The 27,811-nt window shown below is 40.7% G+C and overlaps 1 protein-coding gene across 4 annotated transcripts; it reads right to left on the minus strand.

Moving 5' to 3' along the window:
• On the minus strand, positions 1-27,169 carry LOC113016198 (sentrin-specific protease 7-like). 4 transcript variants are annotated; one of them, XM_026158838.1, is made up of 22 exons: positions 26,898-27,169; positions 25,803-25,917; positions 25,125-25,207; positions 24,880-25,041; positions 23,921-24,012; positions 23,699-23,844; positions 23,083-23,404; positions 22,762-22,880; positions 20,226-20,327; positions 18,712-18,745; positions 13,588-13,803; positions 12,692-12,915; positions 12,404-12,471; positions 12,213-12,329; positions 11,468-11,602; positions 11,287-11,379; positions 8,775-8,851; positions 8,253-8,308; positions 7,081-7,124; positions 6,586-6,654; positions 3,282-3,432; positions 1,238-1,525 (listed from the first exon to the last, which is right to left on the minus strand). In XM_026158838.1, exons 2-22 carry the CDS (start codon positions 25,914-25,916, stop codon positions 1,370-1,372), a joined length of 2,580 nt encoding a protein of 859 aa, XP_026014623.1. In that variant the 5' UTR covers position 25,917; positions 26,898-27,169; the 3' UTR covers positions 1,238-1,369. The 4 variants fall into 4 exon arrangements, 3 of the variants coding, with proteins under 3 accessions (XP_026014624.1, XP_026014623.1, XP_026014622.1); XM_026158839.1 differs by lacking the exons at positions 1,238-1,525; positions 26,898-27,169 and adding an exon at positions 1-317 and having other exon boundaries at positions 25,803-25,935; XM_026158837.1 differs by lacking the exon at positions 26,898-27,169 and having other exon boundaries at positions 11,480-11,602; positions 25,803-25,935.
• Between the last annotated feature and the right edge of the window lie 642 nt (positions 27,170-27,811).

Below are 27,811 nucleotides of genomic sequence, written 5' to 3' on the forward strand. Positions count from 1 at the left end.
CAAAAATCAAACCATTTAATTTTGCATAACATGTCACATGTCCATATTAACATAATTTACATGAAATATACAAAAATTATATGTATTAATATCTTTACATGATCTACTTTATCATATCGATATTTTCTACAGACATAGTGAAGAAACCTAAAGAAACATGCAGGTTGAATGACAACAAACGGAGAAGGATTTATTCGAGCTATGACTTCCAGTTTTCCGTCTTCAGGGCTCACTTAGATTATTTTGGGAGGTCTCATAGGGGCCATAAATCTGTCTAATCTCAACCTCCCATCGCTAAGATTAGCCGGTTCTATGGCCTAAAAAAAAAAAAAAAAAGTCAGTCAGTCAATCAGTTCAGAGTCAAACCAGGACCAGAACCAGAGAAGAGACAGAACAGCCCCAATACATCCAGGACCAACGCCCGAACAAAAGAGGGTTGGACCAAGTCTAGATGTAAGAGATACCAGAGTTCATCCAAGCCTGGGACCAAAAAGGGACCAAACTGGGCTGAACTGATGTCAGACCAAGGCCAGACAACAAACACATTTAGGCCAGGAGAGTACAGGCCGACATTTCTAAGGTGTCTTTAATGTTTTTAAATTTTAACAAGTTTATTTTGGTTAGAAAACTTTATTCTCTGACAGCCGTTATGTTGACATGCGGCGGCTCTATGGTGCATCCCACCTCAGTTAAAGTTTTTTTGGGCTCCATAGAGGTGAGTAATTAGCGGTCATTATGCTCATCCACTAATCTTGGCCTCTACTGTGGCGCTCCTGTCTTTAAATGTATAAGCCCTCCTTGAGGCCGGCGCCCCCTCCTGTCTGATCCACTTAATAAGCGGTAAGCCGATTGGTTCTCAGTGGGGGGGGCGCTCTGCTAAAACCACAGAGATTACCCAACTAGCCCACACAATTGAACGAACACAAAAGCAGACATAAACATGTTTTAACACAGACACAGAAATAAAAACATCGCATCATGTTCGAACAGGAGACGACTAAAACATGAAGAAACGGAGAAAAATAAATTAAAAAAGTAAATTAAAGAAGTCGGAATGCTAGAAAACACCAAGACACTCACTGGTAGTAACCCAGTGACCTCTGACCCCAGCTTAGACAAACACCAAGGACACACTCTCCTCACTTCACTTACAACTGATTACCAATTAATGCATCAATTACACGCTTCACTCTGCAGCACGCCAGCTCCAGGCTTTCAAAATAAGAGCCTCACATTGTAAAATTTAAATAAATACTTTTATTTAAAAACCAGGAAGTGTCAGTGTAAATTTATGTACATTCACAGACATATAGTTTGACTGAGTGAAACAGGAAGCAGTCAATGAAGCAGCAGCAGCGGCGGTGACGAGTTAGCGGCTCGGCGACGGTTTTGGCTCCTCCTCCTTCAGCTGACTCTGGTGCAAACTCATGATTAGACTCCGGATCTCATCGCGCTTCTGTCGCGCTCGCTGCCGCGGAAACCAGCTCTCCAACCGCAGCGGGATGTCAAAGTGCACCACAGGGTTCTGGAGGAGCCAATCAGAGAGCTCGATTAAGCCTCAGACCATCAGGACATCAGACAAAGCGCACCGTGAAGACGATAACAGAGTGACGCGGAAAAAAAAGCAAGTTTCTTTAAGTTTATAATTCTAATTAGGGCTGCACGATATTAGGAAAACCTGCAATGTGCGATAACTGTGATCAGTACTGCGATAACGATATGACTTGCGATAAAATAAATAGCAAAAAAACCCCAAAACAAAACCCGATACATAATTTCCATTTTACTGCAACAGTTTTATTTAATGAAAGCTGCTGTATTAGCAGTGTAACAACAAAGTGCACTTTAACATTGAAACATTGCCCCCATAAAAAAAATTTCTGAGGTTTGAATTCTGAAAGACATCCTGAAAGAATTTGTTTTAAATAAACATAACTTAAATTATACTGCAAATTATCTCAGTGCAGCTGTTCATCATTTTACCACTCACCAAGTAGTTATGATGTAAGTCAAAACTGGAGAGTAAACTTTACTGTAGTTCTTTACTGTAGCTCAGTTCAAACATGACGGTCTTGCGGCATGTTTCATACATTTGTGGAATGGCAACATGGGAAAAGTAGTTTCGTGAGGGGATGCGGTATCTCCGGTCCACTTTATGTATCAGACTGGTGAAGCCCTCTCTGCTAACTGTATGTATAGGCATCATGTCTTTGTCACAAAATTTGTAATGGCCTCTGTTATTTCTTTGTACCGCTTCGGCGTTTTCTCATAAGGAGTTCCACTTGAAAAACTCTGATACAGAGACAGTTGTTGGACTGCTGCGCTCTTTGTCTTAACATTAGCAACCTTTGTTTGGCTAGCCCTGTCTTTCTGGAACTATTCAAACAGTTCTCTGTGGTTGTATTGAAGATGATGGTGGAGATTCGTGGCAACCACCAGAGGATCAGACTAGTGTTCGGCAAGTTTTGCAGAGTACCTGTGTTTGGAGAACGTCGTCTTTATCAAATCCAAAGTACCTCCAAATAAGCGAGGTACTATTTCTTTCTTTTAGGCACGAGTTCATAGTCAGTAGCGTTCTCGTCATGCGTCTCGCTCTCAGCCTTTACAACTCTGACTCGTTGCTGCAGCGTTGTTCGCTCTCCACCTGCGTATGAAGCGGGCCTCTAATCCATTTGATTGGTTAATGCCGTTAAGGGCTCTGTTCGACTGGTCAAATGTGTAAAGGGGATTCTTTGATTGGTAATTTTTTTAAAGCACGTGTGTAAACATTTTAAGGTACCCAATTATTGCAGTTTACGCCGTCTTTTGCGATGGGCCCATCGCGCAGGCTGATATTGCGATGACAATAAATTTTCGATTTATTGTGCAGGCCTAATTCAAATATTATTTTTAGTCATAACGTCAGAAAAACGCACTTGAAATACGATTCAACACATTTACCCTCAAAAAACATAACAAATAAAAGGAACCTAATTAATATTTTCTTTACCAGCATCATTCTGTGATTTTACACATTTTTTTCACATATTTCAATAGAATTTTTACGGTGTGATAAATATTATTATGATACAATTTATTTTTTAAAAAAAATGCCAAAAATAAATAATTATTTGGAGACTTTGTTTCACATTTTTATAATTACAATTTATTGTTTTCTAGATAATTAAATACATTCTTGACATGCTTCACACAGTTTATTACTCTTTTGTTCTCTATATCTTTTGTTAATATTTTGTTAAAAATATTCACACCTGTGTGTTTTTGTGTGTGTGTGTGTTCACCTGTAGAAAGCTCTCGACATACTGCAGCAAATAGAGTCCACAGTCGCTGCTGTTGTCCTGCTGAGGGACTCTGCAATTGAAGCTCTTCATGGTGTCGGACGTGAACAGACGAGGCGACTTCCTGCGGACCTCCCACTCCACCTGCAGGTAGCTGAACAGAGAGAGGACCTTTAACCCTGCAGCTTGGTGGGTCACAGTTAAATACAGTGGGGCAAAAAAGTATTTAGTCAGCCACCGATTGTGCAAGTTCCCCCACTTAAAATGATGACAGAGGTCAGTAATTTGCACCAGAGGTACACTTCAACTGTGAGAGACAGAATGTGAAAAAAAAAATCCATGAATCCACATGGTAGGATTTGTAAAGAATTTATTCGTAAATCAGGGTGGAAAATAAGTATTTGGTCAATAACAAAAATACAACTCAATACTTTGTAACATAACCTTTGTTGGCAATAACAGAGGTCAAACGTTTACTATAGGTCTTTACCAGGTTTGCACACACAGTAGCTGGTATTTTGGCCCATTCCTCCATGCAGATCTTCTCGAGAGCAGTGATGTTTTGGGGCTGTCGCCGAGCAACACGGACTTTCAACTCCCGCCACAGATTTTCTATGGGGTTGAAGTCTGGAGACTGGCTAGGCCACTCCAGGACTTTCAAATGCTTCTTACGGAGCCACTCCTTTGTTGCCCGGGCGGTGTGTTTTGGATCATTGTCATGTTGGAAGACCCAGCCTCGTTTCATCTTCAAAGTTCTCACTGATGGAAGGAGGTTTTGGCTCAAAATCTCACGATACATGGCCCCATTCATTCTGTCCTTAACACGGATCAGTCGTCCTGTCCCCTTGGCAGAAAAACAGCCCCATAGCATGATGTTTCCACCCCCATGCTTCACAGTAGGTATGGTGTTCTTGGGATGCAACTCAGTATTCTTCTTCCTCCAAACACGACGAGTTGAGTTTATACCAAAAAGTTCTACTTTGGTTTCATCTGACCACATGACATTCTCCCAATCCTCTGCTGTATCATCCATGTGCTCTCTGGCAAACTTCAGACGGGTCTGGACATGCACTGGCTTCAGCAGCGGAACACGTCTGGCACTGCGGGATTTGATTCCCTGCCGTTGTAGTGTGTTACTGATGGGACCTTGTTACTTTGGTCCCAGCTCTCGAGGTCATTCACAGGTCCCCGGTGGTCGACTTTGCTCACGTCCATGATTTTGACCCACGGATGAGATCTGCGTGGAGCCCCAGATCGAGGAGGTGTCTTTTATGTCTTCCATTTTCTGATGATGCTCCCAAGTTGATTTTTTCACACAAGTGCTTGCCTATTGTAGATTCACTCTCCAGTGGTGCAGGTCACAAACTTTCCTGGTGCCTTCGAAACTCTTGGTCTGCCATGCAGAGTTGGAGTCTGACTGTTTTGCAGGCTGTGGACAGGTGTCTTTTATACAGATGAATGAGTTCAAACAGGTGCCATTCATACAGGTAACGAGTGGGGGACAGAAAAGCGTCTTACAGAAGCGTTACAAGGTCTGTGAGAGCCAGAGATTTTCCTTGTTTGAGGTGACCAAATACTTATTTTCCACCTTAATTTACGAATAAATTCTTTACAAATCCTACCATGTAAATTCATGGATTTTTTTTTCACATTCTGTCTCTCACAGTTGAAGTGTACCTCTGGTGCAAATTACTGACCTCTGTCATCATTTTAAGTGGGGGAACTTGCACAATCGGTGGCTGACTAAATACTTTTTTGCCCCACTGTATGTTCAAATACCACAGGGACGTGAAAGCAACTGTGACACTAACTTAAAACCCCAAACATTTTTACTCAGTGAAACTAAGTCTGTGCGTGATTAGTTGATCAATAATATTCCCTCACTTTATTAATTTGCAATTGACATTGATTTAGGTAATTGTGTTGACATCATAATACCTTTTAATTAATTTTTGGTGCATGTATTAAGCATTTCTTTCATTATTTCTTTATTTATTTTTTGTACTTTTATTTAATTCTTTATATAATATTATTACATTTAATAATATTACCGTATTTTTCAGACCATAAGGCGCACCAGATTATAAGGCGCATTAAGCAAAGCAAAACAGTCAAATAAGTCAAACTTTACTCAACTTATTCTTCTTGCTTCCTCCACTTCCGTACCATTGATGTATTAATGTTGAATTCTCTCGCTGCTCTATTCCCATGTTGTTGCAGTATATTAATGACTAACCTCGTATTGTGGATGGATTATCTCAGTTGTTCTCCTGACTGAAGTTTGGTCTGTTTACAGCATCCTGCCATCAGATTGCATTTGTCCCTAACATCAGGCACCCTCTGGAACTTTTATGAGTGGTAAAAAGTTAGCGTTCATCCACCAGCTTTACTGTGTTTATGTTATGCTAACATAGCTGTGTCGCTAGCCATCACATAACACATCATTATACAGGGAGTGCAGAATTATTAGGAAAATGAGTATTTTGTCCACATCATCCTCTTCATGCATGTTGTCTTACTCCAAGCTGTATAGGCTCGAAAGCCTTCTACCAATTAAGCATATTAGGTGATGTGCATCTCTGTAATGAGAAGGGGTGTGGTCTAATGACATCAACACCCTATATCAGGTGTGCATAATTATTAGGCAACGTCCTTTCCTTTGGCAAAATGGGTCAAAAGAAGGACTTGACAGGCTCAGAAAAGTCAAAAATAGTGAGATATCTTGCAGAGGGATGCAGCAGTCTCAAAATTGCAAAGTCCTAGAAATCTACAAACCTTTATTAAAAATGCTGCAGTGTTCGTTTGACTTTGGGACCTGAGGCGGACGTAGTTTTGGACCCAGATTACTCTGCGAGGCTCCTCACTACAATAACTGTAATGCTCCAACAATCCATCAAGCGGTGCAGCTTCATAGCTTACCAAAGTCGTACTAAAACATTTTTTGATAGACTTTTGAGCGCCGTGTTCCACATAAAATCAGTTCGAGGACAGTAAGCACAACCAGAATTCATACACAAGGCACACTGTCGATTTTTGAGAAAATTAAAGGAAATTAAGTGCGCGTTATAGTGTAGAAAATACAGTATATAATGTTTTTCATATTTTTATGGGATCCTAAATATTTTCAACAATTTATTACATTGGAAATAAAACAAATTATACAATTATTTTAGAAATTGCTTTAAAATATTTTAATTGTGTTAACTATGTTAATATTAAATATTTCATTAAAAACGAATATAACATTACTGATAAATGTGGGTTTGGTTTGTTTTCTGTCCTCTGTGCGTCCTGAGGTGGAACTCACTCTCTGATGAGTCTGCAGACGTTGTCGTGGTACGACAGTTTCAGTGAGTCCATGACCAGGAGGCACGGCCTGCAAACAATGACAGTGTTACACAACCATGGAAGGAAACTGGACAAACTGCAAATAATACAAAAAATAAAAATAAAAAATAAAAAAATGAAAACGGTCCACAAATATAAAAAAACTGAACAAAAAAGGAATAAAAACTGGGGAAAAAATGGAAATCTGCATGAAATGTCATAAAAGTAATGAGAAAAAGCAAATAAACTCAAGAAAAATGAAGAAGAAAAACATGAAAAGAAACATCATTGACATGTGTCTGGTAAAATAAGGAACAGAAACCTCCGTGATTGAAACGAAATGATGTATAAACTTGATAAAATCTGTCATATGTGCAGAAAAAGTGACAAGTTAAATAAAAAAAACAAAACTAGAATAAAATCTGATCATTTCTGATTGATTTCGATGTAAAATCTAATGTGGGTGAACTCTGACCTCTTTAAGACTCTGTCCTTCTTCCAGCCCTGCTCACTGGACTCCTGCAAACACACAACACAGTTACTCAAACCCAGGATTTTAAAACAATAACGGAGAAAAACATCTCAGTGATTGTAAAGAACGCTGCATCTCCTCCTCTTCAGCAGCATCAACTAACCATCACATTTCACATTCAACACAAAGGTTAGCCCATGTTTTCCCAAACAGATCTCACTAGAAGATTCAACACTGAACTGATCATCTGAGCCAAATAAACTGTGTGAACTAATGAATGTGCAGCGTGAAATCTCAGAGGATCAGTTTTACATAAATATAAATAAACAGTGTCGTCACAGCTGTATGAAACGAGGTGGAAACCCTCCACAGACTGAGGACACCTGCTGCATTTTGATGGATTTACAGTCTGTACTTACACTTTAAATACCAGGTACTGCTTAATTACTGTGAAACCAGTGGTAACTTTAACATGTAATTACAGTTTACTACAATCAACTTCACACCTAAAGTGAAAAAGTATATTTAAACGGTAATTAAAGGGTAGTCAAGTTCAAGTTTGATTACAATAAAGTTACTGCTCATCAGTCTGTGTAATCAGTGGAGCTGATCTATAATTACAGTATGTTTACACTGTACTTACAGTATATGTGGATTATAATTAAAGTGTAAGGGCCATAAATAAAGTGCCTATGAAATTAGTCCTGTACTTACAGTCACAGTATATGTTGGTTGTTTTTTTTTTTTTCCCAGTAAGTTTCCCCATTGCCAGGTTTCTAAAATTTTATTAAGAGACCCTCACGACTCATCGAGTGACACCACTGATTAGCCAATCAGTGACATGGAGTCTGTTGATGTCACTTTCTCAGATCAGCTCAGAACACTTAGAATCCTGGCTGAGCAGGTAATACTGAAAAAAATGGTTATTTATTGCTGACGGAAGGTTGCCAGTGGACATTTCAGGCTCTGGTAGCCTAGGTAACCGTGTGATGCATTTACATGTGAGTCAAGGCTATCCTTTCACTCTCATCATTCCAGCTTCAGTTGCTCACATCAAAGTTGAGAAACATTTTAGACCCACACATGTCACAACCTGAATGTCACCGGCTTTCTGTGATCGTGACACAACTGGATATTTACACCACACTGAAAGCAATGACAGTGTATGAACTTACTGGTGGCTGCTGTGACACGAGACTAGAGTTTGGCTTTCCCACAGCTCCGGATTTCCCTGCAACGACAACAAAAACACATTCGCGTCTACACGAGCAGCTCTAAATAAAACTACATGTGAGGTTAAACATAGAACACCAAAGAAAAAAAAGATCAATGAATGAAATGGAAAGATGGTCAAAGAAAAAAAAAAGGAGAAATGAGCACAGATGATGAACCAGATGTGACCTCCAGTTTACTACGAGCTGATTTATAGACCATAAAGATTCAAAAATGTCTAAATGGGTCTTTAGTGGAGAACATATTTAAGTCTGGAACATTTAATCCTTTAATTTTGGGTGTCAACTTTGAGCATGGTGTTTTAATCAGCGCTGGCGAACATTGTGCCCCAAATACCCTAAAACGCTGCCTCCCAGAGGGACGTAAACACCAGTATGTCTGGTGCCCATTAGAGACGCTCTGCTGAACGTGACCGAAGCCACAGCTTTCATTCAGCCACAGAGACAAAAACCAGGTCAGCTCACCTGCTCGCCTCTGAAACTCCTCGTACCGAGCCTCCTCCAGACCTGGGAAACACACCACCACCAGGTACCAGTGAGCTCTGCCAACACAAAACCACAACATACAGCTGAGGAGAGACGGACAGAAAAACCCAGAACCAAAGCTAAAAACACACACACACACTCATGGTTTAAATATTTACAAAAAAAAAAAAAAAAAAAAAAAAAAAAGAGGAAAAAAGTCAAGACTGGAAAAATGTGGTACAACTGAGCTTGTACAGAGAAAAAAAAAAAAAGAATGTGTAAGAAAACAAAACTACACAAAATAAATAAGAAGGTCAAAGAAAAGAAAAATGGACATTTTGCACTAAAAAGTTTCATAAAATACCAGTAAAAGAAAATAAAAAAATAATTGAATTAAAATTTAGTTAAAAATTTTAAAAAAAAGAAGTAGTGGCTACCAAATAAATACATGTGTTAAAAAATTAATGTCCCAGAAGAAAGAGAAAAAAAAAAAAAAAAAAAAAAAAAAAAAAAAAAAAAAAAAAAGCATAAAAATGGCACAAAACCACAAGAAAAATGGCCTTAAATGTCACAATAATTAATAATTAAATAAACAAAAACAGAAAGAATAGTAAGAATATTTTAAAACAAAAAAAAAATACATAAAACATTTTTAAAATAATGAAATAACGTGAAAAAAAATGGATAGTCCCACTGAACAACCTCAAAATCAGCAGACGTTTTATTCAACAGTAATAATAATTTAAAATAAATGTTGATCTCCATTTTATAATGATTAATAATGGGACATTATAGACTATGTGCACGTTAGCATATGCTACTTCCAGTGCGGAAACTCCTGTTGGGAGCTTTGCTTCCGGTGTCCTATTTGCGCCTCGTTCACAATCCAAAACAAGTTAAGCAAATGAATGAATCACGTGGCGATTTACATTTCTATAGATGTCTTGGGCATTTATCCAATATATCTGTAAATTATGTTCATCGACTTGATATTTTTTCCCCCGCGCCTCAGGGATTCAAATTTTATATTTCTCAGTATCTGTAAACAGCTGTCCCTCATTTATCGCGGATGTTATGTTCTAAAATTAACCAGCGATAGGTGAAATCAAGTAGCCAATTTTATTTTTTGACGGTGCAAAACATTTCGTGGACATCGTGGACATACAGTACTGCACTTCAGAGTCACACTGCTAGCGATCGATGCAGTGATTCTGTACTGTACAGGAGAGACGTCACGGAGGAGATCGTCTGCAGCGATCAGGACGCAGGACACAATGTGACGTAAAAAAAAAAAAAACCATGAAAACTTGCACTAAAAAAAAAAAAAATCTGCGAAACAGCGAGGTGAAAGGAGAACCGCATTATTAGCGAGGGACCACTGTAATTTTGAAGGTAAGTCACAACATACCCTTCGTAAATACTAATGTATAGAAACCCTTACCAGCAATCATTCATTTTTTGTGTGGCTTTTTTTCACGGTTTGTTAACATGCTGTGCGGGTCTGTACTTGACTAGCTGATATCGACATAACAGGGAAACATCTGGTTTGACTATTCTTCACCTGTAGTTTGAATGCTGAACATTTGCCTGTTTAAATCATAAGACCAGTCACTATACAGAGATGTGCTTCTGAATGTGGACGATGTGTCTTCTGCTGCAGTAATGCAGTTCTGCTTGTGTTGAGTGATGTAAACAACTGATTGATCTAAACTCTTTAAACATCAAAATTGATCATTAGATTTTTTATGACACAGCAGCGGTGAGTGTTCCCACCTTCTGCTCTTTGTAACTTAACGCAATCTTTCCGTTTTCGAGTTTTGGTCATGATTTTGGAGTATATCTTTGCAGTAGCCCTACATCCGGTCTCAAACCAGGAAGTTAGCATTTTCTCGTGCACAGGGTCTATTGAAACTGTGACGTTGGTGCTGAGAGCTGACCAGAGGAAAACAAAGCCAGGTTTTCTGTGGTTGTGACTCTGAGTGGGAGTTAAACTGATTTGGTTGCACTTTTTTCCCCCTTTTTAAAAAAAAAAAAGAAAAACAGAGTTTAATGTGTTTTTCAGGCCTGAGTATTTCATGTGGATATCTGCTGTATGAACGTATGAAGGTGCCACATTAACACTGCGCCTCTGAAAATATTCTCAGTGTGGAGGTAAAATGTCGCCTGGCCTCGTTAAAAACACGAAGGAATGGTGCAAAGATGCCGTAAAAGCAGCCTGAGGTTTAAGATGTCCTGAGCAGGTCTGGATGTTAATGAGGACCCTGAGGGGGGGGGCTGGGCCTGGGGTCAGAGTGGAGCGACAGTGGAGGAAGCGTCTCTGGTAAAGCCATCACGTGCGGCCAGTTGGCAGGTACGTGCGCTGATGAGGTGCTCGAGTGCAGCTTTTATTGAAAAGTGGCGTCTCTGAATGTGGGGCGAGGAGCTGAGGTCAGTGCGGGCGGCTCCAGGAGGTTTTATTCCTTTATTCCAGCTGACCACAGCGCCACTGTGAAGGTGGAGGAGAGGGACTTACTCTTGATTGACAGGCACGAACAGGAAGTCTTTGGTGAAAATGTCCACGTGGCGAGTCCACGTCTTCACCCGCTGGTGCCGCGTGTGACGGTCACTGAGGACACATGAGCACAGAGACACTCAGACATCTGAAACCTCGCACACCTTTTTTTTTTTTTTTTTTAAATAAAAGAGATGCACACGCTTGCTCGTACGGGACATAGGGGGCGGTGCCCTCGCCGGCCGCTCGCCGTCTGCTCAGCTGCTTGTAAAAGAAGCTGCTGAAGATGTGACTCCTCTCAGCCACCGAGCCGCCAACGCCCTCCAGGAGGAGATACCTGCAGCACAAAGAAGGAGGGGAGGGGGACCCCTGCAGGTGACCAGCAGCTACTACAACCTCTGAAACCTCTGAGGGAGGTAGGCGGGGGAAGGAATCAGGGTTGGGGGGAGAAAACAGTGAAGGAATAGGGAAAAAAGAAGGAAGGAGGGAAGGAAGGAAGTAATGAGAGAGGGAAGTATAGAGGGAAGAAGGAAAGTAAAGTAGAAATGAAGGCAGAAGGAAGGAAGAATAAAAAAGGGGATGAGGACGAGTGGATGAAGGAATCTGGTAAAGAGGTAAGGAATGACGGAAGAAGGAAGGAAAAACAGAAGAAAAGAAGTGAAAGGAGTGGAAGAAGATAGGAAGAAGAAATTGGGGAAGGAAGTAAAGAGGAAAGTAAGGAAGTAACAAAGAAGGATGATGGAGGGATGGAAGAAATGAAGGAGGGATCAAGGAGAAAAGGAAGTGAAGAAATGAAAGAAAGAAGGAAGAATGCAGAGAAGGTAGAAAGGAAGGGAAGCGTGAGGGAAAAGAAAGAAGCAGCAAGAGGTTAGGGGGCAGGGAAAAAGAGGGGAGGAATGTAAAGAAAGAAAAAAGCAAAGGAAGCAAGGACAAGTGGACAAACTGACTTGAGGTAGAAGTCGATGATGACATCATTGAGGAACTCGCCAGCATCCAGACAGGCCAGGTCCTCCTTGGTCACGGTGATGCGGCCTTTGCAGGGGGCCACGGGGTACTGGATCAGCCTGGAGACCAAACTCAGGGTTAAAGCCCATATATGTAGTGTTTGTCCTGGTTATACTGGTTATACTGGTTTTACCTGGTGGGAAGACCAGCAGAGTTTAGGCTGGACTTGTTTCTCTGACCTCTGCTCAGTTGATTCGACCTCTGTCAGGAAACACACATCTGTGACTTTTGACCTTTAATAGTAACGTTTTGTGACAGACTGATTAGTTTGTGTATCAGGTTACAATCTGTGTCTCTTTATTTAATGATCTGTTTTCAACCATAACTTTTAGTCTCATAGTCTGTCCTGATGGCGTTCAGCGCCACGGCAAGAGCAGAGGAGCTCAGAGGAGGTGAAGGGAGAGGACGAGTCATCTCTTACCGTCGAGTGTCCCAGCAGTCTGAGGAGGTGCTGGTCCACAGGAGGAGGACAGCTGTGGAGGAGCAGCAGCCCGTTGGCCCAGTCCAGAGGGGAGGCCGGGCCTTCAGAGGAGGAGGGGGTGGCGACTTTGTACTCCTCCATGTCGAGGATGGAGGCCAGCAGGGCGGCCTGGAGCTCCTGCAGCTGCTCCTTCAATAGCAGGAGGATGAAGCAGCATGGAGGACCTACAGAGAGTAGGAGATGCCAGGTTATCCAACATGAGTACATTAAAACCAGTTATAAACAGACTGGTCCAGGATCAGCCCAGTCAGCCCAGCGCTGTGATGTCATTGAGCACTATGAGCCCAGTTGAACCAGTGAGAGCTCTTCTATTCTCCCAGTAAACACCAGCAGCAGCTCTCTCTCTCTGTTTCCACCCGCAGGTCTCTCTGGCCCCGTACAGATGACCTCACAGCTGGAATCGGTACACTGTGCCTCCGGCTTGCCACGATTGGCCGATGGCTGGGTATGGAGCCCTTTGATTGGCCGGCAGGGGCCCGGCCCAGCGCTGCACGGCTGCAGAAGTAAATTTTCCGTGAAGCCTCAGAGTGAAGCTTTGATTTTGGGCTTTGTGCAGAGATCCTGTGTGAGGCTGATGGATCACTGCATGGGGAAAACAGCTTGACTCTGTAACAGTTTTATAATTGAATCTAATAAACCGACTCCAGCCCGGTTATCCTTATCCTCTGAACACCACCTCAGACTCTGCAGGTTTCCCTGGGAGGAGGTCGGGCTGGTTTGGTGATGTAGAGTGAGCGCTCGCTGCAAGTTAAACAGGGAAGCAGCTGAGTGGAAACTGTGCGGTGATGAAAACTGAGCAGAGCAAACATCAACCGGAGCTTTAACCCTCGCCTTACCCGAGCAGCAAGACGAGGAGGAAGAGGAGGTCTGGATGGAGGACAGCTCCTTCTGCAGCAGGTTGGCCTGAGCATCCGTCACCCACAGGAAGAGCAGCGAGGGGGCGGGGCCTTCCCAACCAGCCAGCAGAGTTCCACCACGGGCCACGCCCCCGTCCCACAGGCCGTAACCCCGAACCTGAGACGCCACCACGCTGACCTGACACTCCTCCACCCCTGAGAGGAAAAAAAAAAAAAGAATTAATTTGTCTCCTAATTCTGACTTTTTAAACTCATCTTCATCTAATAAACTGTGACTTTAAACCCATGATTTCACCTGATCATCTAACATCTGTCTGATGGAAAACAAGAGGTCATAACATCTGTGGAGCAGTGAGACCTCCAAGAATGAAGTGTTGAAAAGATGGCAGTAAAAGGAGTGTTTTTACTGATGCAGTCTCCATGTTTAACAAATCAGGTGAGACAGCAACTTGTCAATCACAGGTAGCTCCATCTTAAATCCTTTAAGACTAATGAATCCATCATTTACAACATGAACATCCTGTTTTATTGAAGAAGGCTTTAAAACACAGACCGAGACCACAAACCCATCAGCTAAGTGTTTACTGAACTCTCAGTGAGAAGTCTTCTACACTAAGAGACGTTCAGGGTTTGAGAAGCTACATCCATCTTTCCTCACAGACACCTGAACGCTTCTTCCAGCTTCTTCCTTTAGAGGTCACCACAGCAGCTCACCTGCCTCCATCCAGCATGAAATCATAAACGTTGCACTTTGTAAATCAGAATTGTCAGTTTCTAATCATTACGTGTGGGCGCACACACACACACACACACACACACACACACACACACACACACACTAGGGGTGCAACGATACTCGTATCGATATTGAACCGTTCGATACAGTGCTTTCGGTTTGGTACGCATATGTATCGAACAATACAAAATTTTTAATTTATTTTATCAACTTTTCTTCTGACGATGCTGTCTGTGTTGAGCGCTCAGTGGATCTGCGTTCGACTACTCCGCCTAGGCTGCACTGTCGAGCGCAGATCCACTGAGCGCAGCACAAGCTAGCAAGACAGAAGCTAAGCTCGTTGCAACATGGCAAATTGAACCTCCCCCACCCTCATTCAGATCTGGCCTTTGGAACTATTTTGGTTTTCATGTGACGTATGACCCTGAAGGTAAGCGAGTCATGGACAAAAGTAAAACAGTATGTTGGATGTGCCACGCAATGCTCAATTACATGGGTGGGAACTAGTGCATTAGCGCAGTTAGCTCGTCTTGACGGCATCCACCCCCACGCACGGGGCGATCCGCGGTAGCTCGTTAACGGAGATTTGCCGTGTTGTGCCGTTAACGTCATATCAGATTAACGCTGACAGCACTAGTGGGAACACAATGAATAGGACTGCACATTTACGCTGACATCATCCTAGTGCAAAGACAAGTGGAAGCAGACAAAAACAACAAGCACGCATGCTACAAACTTTACCAGAGTCATTTAGACAGCCGTTAGCACATGATTCTCCTTATGGGGACCTGATATGTTTAATATTATGGCGAGCTCAGACAAGGAGGAGACGGAGGTATCGTTTGGTCTTGCTTCCCGTGAGCTAGCCAGGGAGCACAGCCGTTTATTGACATCTGCAGAACACTGCCGCTAGCTAACTGCTCAGCGCGGCAACCGCACAGCAACAACAACAACAACACACAAGGCGCCCTCTGACCCCGGAAGGACACACCGTCGCAGCGAGAGGGCGTCACCCGTCACTATGGCAACATAAACAAAACATAACTGTACAAACAGAACCCCGGACAGCCCTGACCCGCTACAATATGCTGCTGAGAATATAGCCCAGAAGAAGCGTATAGTATAGCTTTTATTTTGGAAAGAGCCATTTCTCTGTAATAAACTCTCTTTTCCAAAGATGAGTGATTCCTCGATCAGATAAAGGGCTTGCAAGATTTTTCCAGTCGGGCTACCAAAATCTATCTCTGCCCTGCCCGTCGGGCTATTGTAGAAAGGAAAAATATATGTCAATTAGGGCTGCCACAAACGATTATTTTGATAGTCGACTAGTCACCGATTATTTTTGCGATTAGTCGACTAATCAGATCATCATCCATTGGACGTACAGCGTACAGCTTATTGCACCAGCAGCATCTGGTCTTATATAACTATCATTAGCTTACAGCTTGAAGTGTTTGTGCTAACTAAAAATAAAGACAAGATGGTAGTTTATTAATTTTTAATGAAATTTGCAGATTGTTTCGGTGAAGTTTAATAAACTCCTTGCTTTCTAAAATATAACAGGACACCGGAGTATATTCTCCAGCGTCTCACACTTCTGATAATCAGCTGTCTGCTTGACAGTTTTAGCTGTGCAAAAACTATAACTTTAATCTCAGCCAAACCGATTTACTCAGGAACAAATAAAATACTAAAGAAAGCCAAACAATAACATTTTTAAGTTATCTAAGTGACTTATATATATGTTTAACCTGACTAGCGAAAGACGGCGGTGGGTTTGAAAACGATTTGCCGGGAGTCCGGTGTTCTCACGGCTCTAGTTAGCCTTGCCCCCGCCTAGCTAACGTCGGAGCACTTTTGAAAATATGTGGTGTCTTGATCAACTGAGCAGATATTTGAGGTTTACACAGCTACATTCTCGCCTGAAAATATGTTAAACGTTTATTTTGTGACCCAGAAAGAATAATAAGAGTAAAGTTAAAACTAACTAGCTGCCGCCATTGTTGACAACTGCGCTGGGCTGCGCTATGAATTCTGGGACACAGCTTCTTCTTCTTCGGGGTTTAACGGCAGCTGGCATCCTTGTACATGCAGTGCTGCCATCTTCTGTTTCAGTCCGTTATTACACTCTTAAATCCTACTACTCATTCCTGCTTCCTTTGTGATCTTACAAAGCTTCAAACGATGCGTCGACTATTAAATTAGTCGTCGACGATTTTAATAGTCGACATAATCGTGACTAGTCGACTAATCGTGGCAGCCCTAATGTCAATGCTTTTGCATTCTTTCGGAAATGTAGCTGGGTAATTATGTCATTGGCATCGGTGAGCCACTGTCAATATGTGACATATTGAAATCGCGTTTGAATTTGCGCTTGTTTTTTGCTTTCACTTTGCAATCGCGTGAACTGTGTATAGAGAGCGACAGTACTGATTGGTGAGTGATGATAATTTGTGCACCAATTCCTCTGACATCGTCTTATTAATCGTTAGCTTACTATGCAAACATGACAAGTGAAATCTCCCGCAGCAAGCTTAAACATGTGAGAGGTTGATCGCAGAGAATCGCTGACCGTTATGTGTGTGTGTGTAAAAGCAGCAGGATATATATTTTAGTTCTGCTGAGCCAAATAAGACAGGTCAGGGTGAAGAAGTGACAGCCAAAGAAAAGCTTACCACAAAACGGAAAAGTTATGACAAATCAGACTATAAGGCAAAAAGAAAGTGCAGCTTTATGGTTTCATGGACAAAAGAATTTCTGTGGCTGCAATATGACGAGCTAAATAACCAGGGCTGCACATAAGTGGTCCGCAGGTGCACATTCGCTGTCAAATAAAACAAAAACGCCACAAGATATGAAGTTGCAACGCGTGTTTGCATACATAAGATTTTCAGGAGGACAGACATTTGTTTAAAACTCTTAAAGATGTCAAAGAAGCTCCTTTAAGCAATTACTTTGGTGTTCCTCTACCTCCAAACAAATGTCAGGAGTCGAACCACAAAAGAAGCACGTATTCTCGGAAAAGTGGTTGCAGGAGGTGAGCTGGCTTCAAACAAATGATGAACGCACAGAGATGTGGTGCAGAATGTGCCGTGAAAATCCCACTCTAGCGGACAAAAACAGTGCTTTTTATATAGACGCAAACGTGCGTTGCAACTTCTTATCTGGTGCGCGTCTTTTATTTTGACAGCGAATGCGCACATGCGGACCACTTCTGTGCACCCGTGTAAATAACATAATGTTCTGCCGGGTGTGTTGTTGGTTTTCTCTCGATTTCTGAGTCGACAAGCACCTTTGTTACTGGGACCAGTCATTTTAAGAAAGCCCCCCATTAGAAGCCATGAGAAATGCAAGAAATGCATTATTGCTCAGTCTGCAATATCTTTCCCAGAACAAACACCAATTGCAAATAACATACTAAAAATAAACCTGAAAAATCTGTTTAGAACAGCGTATTATGTTGCAAAGAGTGAACTACCACTGGCAAAATTTAGCAGTCTTTGCAAACTTCAAAAAGCAAATGGCCTCGATCTTGGTTCCACTTGTCTCTTACCCGTGACTTCAGCGGAAATTTCAAATTCAGGATCTGACACAGATGGATTCATGTCCTACACAGTTCTTACAAGTTCATAGAAATTTCTGTTCAATTAGAACCAAGTATTTGAGTTGATGATTGTAATTTTTATACAATGTTGTAATTTGTTTTTCAACAATTTTTTGATTAATGTTTTGTTTCCTTTACAATATTATACATTAAAGTATAATACTGTAAAGGAAACAAAACATCAATCAAAAAATTGCTCTCTTTTTTTTTTTTTTTTTTTTTTTAAATTCGGGCTACTTACATTTATTTTGGGCTACCAAAAACTGAAAAGTCCCTGCCCGAAGGGCTACCAGGGATTTTGAAATTTTGAGAGCCCTGAGATATATTTATTTTTTTAATTACTTTTGTTTCAGCAACATTAAATTTAAAAAACTGTACTTTTGAGTTAAAATATATATTTATAATTTTAATAAATGACAAATTAAAAAGGCATGAACATTTTTTTGTATCGAAAAAAATATCGAACCAATGACACCAAAGTATCGAACCGAACCGTGAATTTTGTGTATCGTTGCACCCCTAATATACACCACACACACACACATATTATATACCACACACACCACACACACACACACACACACACATATATACACACATACATACATACATATATATATATATATATAGTAAATGGTGAGTTTAAGTCTAAAAATTACACTTGGAAAACTATTAAAGAGTCTGACTGACCTGCATGTGTCAGTGTTAATGTTTCTGTCTAATCAGTGGGTGGAGAACATGAACCAGAGGGTGGATAAGTTACCTTTCATGGGGATCATGATCCCGCTTTCAGTGATCTAAACAGAGAAAGAGATTAAACTGTTAGACAACAAAGAAATGCTGCTTATGACTTTAAAAGTTTATTTAACTTGAGCTGAACAGACGACATTCAGAAGCAGACCCTCCACTGACCCCCTGACCTCCTCCTTTTTAACAGTGCTCTAACTGAACCTTTAATCACTCGTTACAGGTTGAAATGTTTACGACCTTGGGGGAAACAAACAAAGCCGCTTCGTAAACTCAGAGTTCGGCGATTTCTCATCTGAGCTCTGGCTCTTGTTTTACCTTTGCTTCAGCATTTGTATCCCACCCTCACACACTAAAGAAAATAAAAGATGCTGGAAAAGATGTAGGATTATTAAAAGTGCAGAGCAAGCAGCAGAAAGTTGGACTAGCATGTGGAAAAAAAAAGAACAAGGTTCAACTTTTTTTTTTAAACTCAAAAACACAGAAGCTGGACACAAACACTGGAACGTCCCACAGCCACTGCTTGGCAGCAAACGCACTGCAGATTGACCTCAGCAAACAGGTTAAACAAGGGAAAACCACGACTGCCTGTGGAGAAAGATCATGTGATCATATGACTGAGCGCTCCTGCTGGGCACGTGATGCTGACTCCAGTGTGACCAGTTTAAGGTACTAGGATTATTATTATTATTAGATTAAAAACGTGAATGTAGATCAGTGAGGTATCGATTTTAAAGAGTCAATAAATGTGTTTCATTATTGTAACATTATGTGCCTTCATTTAGACCCTTCTATATAAAAACGTCACATTTTCACAGCAGCAAAACATTACAGTATGTTAAAGGGTTCAGCACATCTGGAGCTGGGAGACAGGGTCACAGTAAAAATACCTAAAGTTTAGCTGTTAATGTAAACATATCAATTTAAAAAAAAAAAAAAGGAATATTTTATTGTGTACATTCACAAAACAAAGGTGTTCTCTGAGATTTTAGTCATAATTTATGGGAAATCTAGATATTAAAAAAAATTTTATTTAAAAAAAAAAAACAGGTAAATTTGATGGAAAACACTTGGACACTCTTAGATAAAAGTTGCAAATTTATGACAAAAATGCAATAAACGACATTTTGAAATTTTTACAATGAAAAAAGTTGTAAATTTACAATCATGTGACTAAAGTCACATATTTTCCTTTAATTTTAATTAACATCTGAAATTTTCATTGTTCCACCAACAAAAACACCTGCAGTTCTTGCAGACAGTCAGAAAACAGAGCAGAGGGTCTAAGAGTAGAAATTTTTTTTTATCTATCAGCATAAATAAACATGTGAGGGGAAAGAGGAGCTGTAAACATGCTGTTAGTGACACTCCTGTCTGTGGGCAGGAGAGACCCCACAACAGTGACTCAGTAAAGCTGCCACACCTCAGATCACAAATAACAGAGCACTGATGCTCCTGTGTCCCGTCACACTGAGCGTCTCCGTGTTTATGGTTTACAGGTTTATGTGAAGCTGTGACAAACTGTCTCACCATAATCGGCCCGTTAGCATCTGCAGCCGTGAGGCCGGCGTGAAGAGAGGCGAACTCCAGCTGCAGGAAGGACGGTGGCGTCACAGGAACTGGTTTGGGAGCCTGTTAGACAGCGCAGAGGGACAGAGTGAGCCCACAGGTACAATGTGTGTGAGTGGAAAAAAGCCACTAACACACAGAGCAGTAAAAATACAATAATGCAAACAATAAAAGCGCTGCAGACGCTCGGGCGAGCGACTGTTTGTGCAGCAGATGGTGTACTCTCAGCTGGGATCAGGTTCAGTCTGTAAACAACAACAAACACTCAGGTCCAATCTGGATCTGCTTAGAGGAGCATTTACAGGCCGGCAGAGCCACAAACAAATGAGGTGACTCACCGCGGCCTCAAACATGCGACCGAGAGCTCGCGGACGCCCCGCAGCTAAACTGGGTCATCTTAACAGGAGAGACCGCAGCAGCTGGCACTGATTACCACACAGGTATCTGATTCTCACTGAGATTATTAATCTGCAGCATCAGGAACAGTTTAAATCAGGGGAATTCACCATTCTACACTCCATCATCTGATTATTTACACATAAACTGTAATTAATTCTTCCTCCTGTGCTCAAACTCTTCCTCACACACGGAGTCATTATTGTGAAGTTTCCTGTTTTTCCTACAGATTATTAAATCTTTGCCAAATCAAACACTCGCATTATCACATGTGGTGCCTCCCTAAAGGCAGCGGTCGACAGAGGAAGATGATCTGGACCGGTAATGGATCTTTGGTCATTCATAGTCTCCTGGAAATGTTTTATTCATCGAATTCTTGTTGCAAATTAAATATAATCTGCTGACTGCGCAGAGTGCAGTGGGTAGCCCTCACTTTAGCAGCTCATCGACTAGGGTCTGGTTGGATTTAAGACCACAGAGGAGAAGACAAAAAAGCCAATGAAGACAACTGCAAAGAAAACAATGAATAAGATAATAGTGAAGAAGACGACAGACAAGACGAAGAAGATGATTACAGGACAAAGGAGAGAAAAAAGAAGGAGACTGAAAAAGAGATGTCTTAAGTAAGACAAAGACAAAGTCTTTGTCAAAGTCAAAGGAGACAAAGAAAAAGAGACATAGATGAAGTCCAAGATGATGGAGTCCATCTAACCACGGAGGGACTGCAGATTCTGTTAGTTTAATTTTCACTGTGGATCTTCCTATTTTGGTTTTCATTCTTCATACATTACGCTTTCCAATGTTTCTATTTGCTCATGAGCCTAAAGGTGGCCATGTTACATTTTACTAAACCTGATGGTTTGATGCCAAGTGTAACTGTGACTGTTCTTGGCTGAGCCTTGCAGGACTTTCCAACACTCTGTAACTGACTAGTCTAATACAGTTTTAGTAACAAAAAAACAAATCACACTAATGATAAAAACAATGAAAATGGTCACTTGCAGTAGCCTTCTGTCTCGTTGGGCTGTTTTTGGTTCCTTTGCCTGTTGACCCCTGCTGTTGTTCTCTTTCCTGTCCAAGCCCACTTTTCAGCATTCTACCAACACCATCATCACGTCACAACACTGTGCTGGGTTTCTGATGGACTGCATGCAAACACATCTGCACTGACTGCACGCTCCAAATCCTTTTAATACCTTTGAATTTCATGAGTTTAATAAACATCACCTCTAAGGACCCGTGCAGAGCACAGACTCTGCTCTTTGGTTAAAGTGGATCCTGGTTTAATCATCTGCTGTTAAACTTAATAAACAGAACCACATTGTTTGGAAAGGCAGTCTGAAACGTCTGCTTGTTGTGGATGAAGTGATGGTTTTAAAATGCCGGATTTGTGGGTCACACGAGTGCACCACATTAAGCAGCGTCCTGTTTCTGAGCAGCTGCAGGTGGAAATGAAAGCCTGCTGTTCTTAAACGTGACTCTCATAAAGCAGCAGCAGCAGCCGCCACCGCCGCTTGTCCCGCCAGCGAGATGCCCCGTGTGCTTTTTTCGGATTATCTGAGGAACAACCCGGCTGACTTCTGGGTGAGGTTATCATGAACCCTTCGGCCTTTATTTCTCACTTACAGACGTTTAATTATCGCAGATGTCACGAGTCAGAGGTAATCACCTTGTTCCTCAGTGCCCTGCATTCTTACAAGACAACACTTATGTCATATTTTAACAGCCTTTACCAGCATTTGTACACCTTAAAACAACAATGTGCTCTGAGCTTTATAGATAGAACATTTTATTCTGTCCTGAAAGTCCACGCCTTAAACATGCTCTAAACCTGGGCTAAACGACAAGAAAACAAAATAAAGAAAATCAAACCAAGAATGGACAAAAAAAGACTGAATCATCCTTGAGCTATAAAATAAATGCAGAGGACCAAAAACAGAGCCCTGAGGAACACCATGAATAACTATTAAAGATGCCCACGTGATTTTGAAGCCGCTGTTGTCGAACATGTTATAAAACAAAGTTACTTTATTAGTTCTGCAAGAAAGCATCAAACCTCAGTTTCCAAAGAAGAAACTCTGTTTCTGTTCTATTTACCTACCTGCACCTTCTCAGAGTTTCCCTGACGAGATTCATCGACCTGGTTGCTGCTATGTGACGTCCTCTTTGCTTCGTCTCCGTTTCCCTCACAGTCCTCCTCCTCCTCACTGGACAGCACGACTAAAGGAAGAAACAAACAAGCGACATCAGAACCTTCAAATCATGTCACCATTGTCACTTTTCCCCCATAAGCATCAAGCTGTGGGGCTGAAAAATAAACATGATTTTCCAATTAATGCCAATTTACATCCTAGAATTTCGCTCACTAAACATGGAGCATATACTTAGACTCCATCACATAATTGGTGGAAATCAAACTCACTCGGCTCAGTTGGTTGGCTCAGCTTCGGTTTGGGTGTCCTCAGTCGACGGTGGAGGACAGCTGACCTGTTGTTCTTAGTCTTCTCTTTGAACTGCCTCCACCTCTCTCTCTCCTTCTCCCTGTCGTTGACCTTCAGGTTGCTGGTGAAGGCAAGTCGCACCCTCCTTACTGGCGTCGTCGACGACGATAAGACCATGGAGATGGTCTTATCGTGACCCTCAGGCCTTTGTGGGCCTGAGGGTGAAGTTTGATTCAATCTGGAGATAGAAGAGTTCTTTGTCTGTTGTTTCAAAGGAGATTTGGGAGGAGTTCCTGTGTCGCTCTGAAACAATCAGACCGAAGGTGAAGATCCAGTTTGTAACAGGAAATTTAAAGTTTACAAAACATTCACAATAAAACCTTTTTTATTCTCTGCAACTTTTTCCTGCATCTCAGGTGTACCTGTTTAATCCTAAACAATTTTATTGTGAAAATACTGCCTACTCTGCAAACCTTATTTTTCTGAAAAACCTTTGATGATTTTATTGCGAAAATATTGCAACTCCCCTCACTTAAGTTTCATGACTTTACTTTTTGTGACTTTCACTGTGAAAGTGCAGCAACCTTTGACCTTTACCTTCTCAGAAGTGTCTCCATTAGACTCAACTCTCCTCCACCTTTTGTCTCCCAGTGTAGAAGAACTCAAACTCCCAAGATGCTCGTCACCTCTGAACTCAGCCAGAGAGTCCACAGAGTCCACTGAGATCCTTTTATTGACCAAAGCTGCAGAAGAAATGACGATCAATCACGTTGATCAATAAATCTCAGACAGTCCTCTCTCTACCTGTGAAAAGCTAACCTGACAGCTCTTTCTTCTTCTGAGGTGGAGACAGGTGCTCTAAAGCCACCTCAGGCTGCAGCAGCCGGTCAGACGCTCTCTTAGGACGCCATCTGGTGGAGAAAACAGAGACACTCAGTGAGATTATTTAAATTATCTCGCAGCCTGCGTCACTAATGAAAGACTTAAAAGTATATCAGAAACTTCTTTTTTACAATTATAGTTAATAACAAAATAATTCCAATGAAATATCATTGAATTAAAGTATAAAAAAATCTAAAGCCTGTCAATACGTGTAAAGAAATATTGAAACATTTAATAGTAAGTAGCATGAAACAAATCTACAAAAATTTTAGAGAAAATAAAAAGTAACTTTCCAACTAATAATAAGGACATGATTAATAATATTCTAATAATATTTATTGTAATATTATAACTAATAAAAAAATAACTACAAATCTTTAGAAATGCTCCCTAAACACATTAGGTTGTAAATAAATAAATAAGAAATATTTAAGTAGAAACCTAAAAATATTATTAAAATATTGCACCAAAGGACATATTAAAATATAAACTCTGTAAAACCGCTGCATTAAATGTCATTAAAACAACAAAACAGTGGGTGAAACTAAATTTATGAAAGATATTTGAAATGTGACAAAATACTACCAATTTAAAAAAAAAATTAAGTAGAAAATAAATCATGCTTATAAATTTAAATACCGGAAGATTTTTTAAAAACTGTAAACTCTCAATTCAAATGAATGACATGTACAAACAAATAAGTCAACATTAGTAAATCTAAACATTATGGTTATGATTAGAGATGCAGAGGAGCCTAAAACTTGTATTAAAACCCCCCCAAAAAACAAACAATAAAATTAGTTTTAAAAAGATTTTGGTATGAAGTCTATGATTTTAAGCGGATGTTGGTGCAGCTTCAGCTCGTTAAATTATTGAGTGCAAAAAGAAAAACTCACCTGTTTGACAAACAGCTTGAGGTCACTTCTCTCTGTCCTGCTTGTGATTGGCAGCTCCAGCTGCCTGCTGCTCTTTGATTGGCGTCTGAAGCCCCGCCCCCGATGGGGCTCTTGAGTACCTGCTGTGTCTTGAAGTTTCCTAAGAGCTGCTTACACGGTGTCCTGCAAGGAAATGACCTGGTTACTTTTAACATTTCATGGAAAGTGTAATAAACTATTTAGACTGCAGAGGGTGCTGCACTCACCTCTGTCTGGCTGACAAAGCGCCCACAGGATTCCCAGAATGCATCCTGTCAGTTCCACCTCTGCCAGACTGATTCCCATAAAACTGCACACAAAACTCAATCAGATTAACTCAAACATACCACCTTTAAAAAGGTCCAACACTTTATAGATACCACCTTAAATGAGCCTTTCCTTAAATAACTGAATGTGTCGGACACTTTAAAACAACAACTTATATCACCTTAAGTAAAATCAATCTTACTCAAAACAGCCTTAACATAAATCATCACCACACATCAAGAATATGGGCTAGTACCACCTTAAAAAAGGAGTGGTGTCTCATGAGTTGCCTCCTGTTCAGCGGGGAAGGTGACTGAGTGGAAGGAGTGGAAGTATCCTGATATGCACTCTGCACACTCTATATAAGGGCAACTCCTTCCAATCAGTCACCTTAAAAGCAGAATTTTCAATTATTCTACCTTAAGAACCCTTAATAGTACTCAAAACTGTAGATTAGCTTTTCATATGACTAATCAACTAAACATGAGAAAGTTTACAGACACCATCTTTAAATATTCCAAACAATTAACCTGTCAGATCATTAATACCACCTTAAACGGTTAATCAGAGGATTAAAGGAATGTAATATCACTTCACGGGGACAAACGGATGACACGAGGAAGATTTAGGAATACCACCTTTAGTCGAGGGGTGGAGGTCTGGAGGCGGGACAGAGGTGACTGCATGTCTAGGGGACTGGAGTCAGAGCCATGAGGATGTTTCTTCTTGGGAATCTTGAAGGAAGATGCCATCCTGCAATGACACGAATACCTCAGACCATACAAAAAAAAAAAAAAAAAAAAAAATCAGGCAAAAGTACAGGAGCCGCCTCATAGAGCTGCTGTATCCAGAGAATTGGATGTACAGGGGACGCTATGCCAAATTCCATTAAAAAACTGAACAAGTTATGCAGAATTTCATCAAACTCAGTGTATAAAAAAAATAAATAAATAACAGTAGATTTAAAGCAATTTTGTCACATGACTGTCCTGCAGCTTTAAAAAAAAAAAAAAAAAAAATTAACTTAAAGAATCCTACAGTAATTAAAAACTAACTTTTACTATAAATATGGGTAAGGACTGCTACACCATGCACAAAGGATTTCAGGAAATTTGTAGCGTAGTTATTATGTGTATTAATCTGTAGTCTGAGCCCTCAAATAAATCAGACAAAACTAATCTGTTCAGAATAATATAGCTGCTTAAAAAAAAAAAGAAAGAAAAAAAAGAAAAGAAAAGGTCTTACATGCATTTCTGAATGGCCACATATTGGGCTTCTGGGGCTGGGAACTCTAACCACCAACGTTCAGATCAAATCAAAAAACATCCCGGAAATTATGCCTGCCAGTGAATTTTAAACATATGCGAGTAAACACGATATAAAACTACTGTAAAATCGATGCTGGGCAGACCAAAGTCCATTTGAAAATTTCGGGGTTTTAACCTCACCATCGTTCCCTGCCACAAAACACAACTCTGTGTTTTCACAAACACTGGGACATTTGATGTTTTAAATGACCGTTATATATATTATCACCAGAATTTGTGGCAGTTCTCCCTCAGATCTTCCTTTAACTATAGAAATAAATATATTTGCCCCGTCTATCACAGCTGGTGGGTTATTTTTGCGCTGAATTTTCAAAAACAAGTTAATGATTTGTAAGGTGTTCACTGCAGAAAGCTACCACAACTGTGGACCCGTTAAATAATTAAAAACTGAATAAATTTACCAACCCGAAGTCCGCCGGGGGAGCCAGCTAAGCGGCTAAGTAGCCGGGGCTAGCCGGTGAGCTAAGCTAGCTGCTGGCGGACTCTACGCCGTTAAATGTCGCTGAATTATCCGGACGCCTCATGGGGCGGCAGGCGGAGAAGCTGGAGGAGTCCCACCGTCCGGTTAAGCTTAACCAACTAATTCAAAAACATCTTTCTCTTTGGGCTGGACACTCAGCAGGATAACTGCTAAATAACAACAACCACAGCGTAGCGACGTCACTCTGCGTGATTACGCCACGTGGTTTCCTGTTCCCTCAATAAAAAACAACTATGCAAACAGCAAATAAATTGATATTTATTTTATATTTTATAATTATTTTTACTTCATTCTGTTATATATCGTCCTTTAATATTAATGTTTGTAAATATTTGCATTATGTTTTTACTATTTTAACTGCTATAACATTAAAAACGTAATAAATAGTTCCTCTTTTAACAGTTGCATTTTGATGTTGTACATTTTTGAAGAACTCTTACTTTTTCTCAACAAGAAATTAATTACACTAAACACAAATCAATCAAGAGAGGTCAAAGTGATCGAACATGTTTTCTTCTTTCATTGGCTGAGACATTGCTCTAAATGGTGAGGTGATTCACATGGTTCCTGAAGTCCTGCTCAGGTGGCCTCTTTAGCTTGGTCATCTTAAAAAAGCCTTCAGAGTAACAGAACAGATTAAAAGTGTCTCCATCTTCACAGCTGATCATCTTTTAAGCCTTCAATTCCATGCAAGAAGGTGAAAGTATCTAATACAACCTTAACAGCCAATCAGGCTACAAAAGTCACTTTCATTAAAGTCAACTGATGAGTAATACCACCTTTTATGAGGCTGACAGACAGAGGAAACTTGTTTAAATAAAGTTTTATTTTGAAACAT

This window comes from Astatotilapia calliptera, chromosome 23 (genome assembly GCF_900246225.1).
Source record: "Astatotilapia calliptera chromosome 23, fAstCal1.2, whole genome shotgun sequence".
In the NCBI taxonomy this organism is placed as follows: Eukaryota; Metazoa; Chordata; class Actinopteri; order Cichliformes; family Cichlidae; genus Astatotilapia; species Astatotilapia calliptera.

Excerpts from the sequence above, each read along its gene's own strand:
- LOC113016198 (XM_026158838.1), bottom strand. The coding sequence starts at position 25,916 with ATGGCATCTTCCTTCAAGATTCCCAAGAAGAAACATCCTCATGGCTCT. Across the intron at positions 6,655-7,080 it reads AAGGACAGAGTCTTAAAGAG|GCCGTGCCTCCTGGTCATGG; the intron begins GTCAGAGTTCAC and ends CATTGTTTGCAG. Across the intron at positions 1,526-3,281 it reads ATGTCGAGAGCTTTCTACAG|AACCCTGTGGTGCACTTTGA; the intron begins GTGAACACACAC and ends TGGCTCCTCCAG.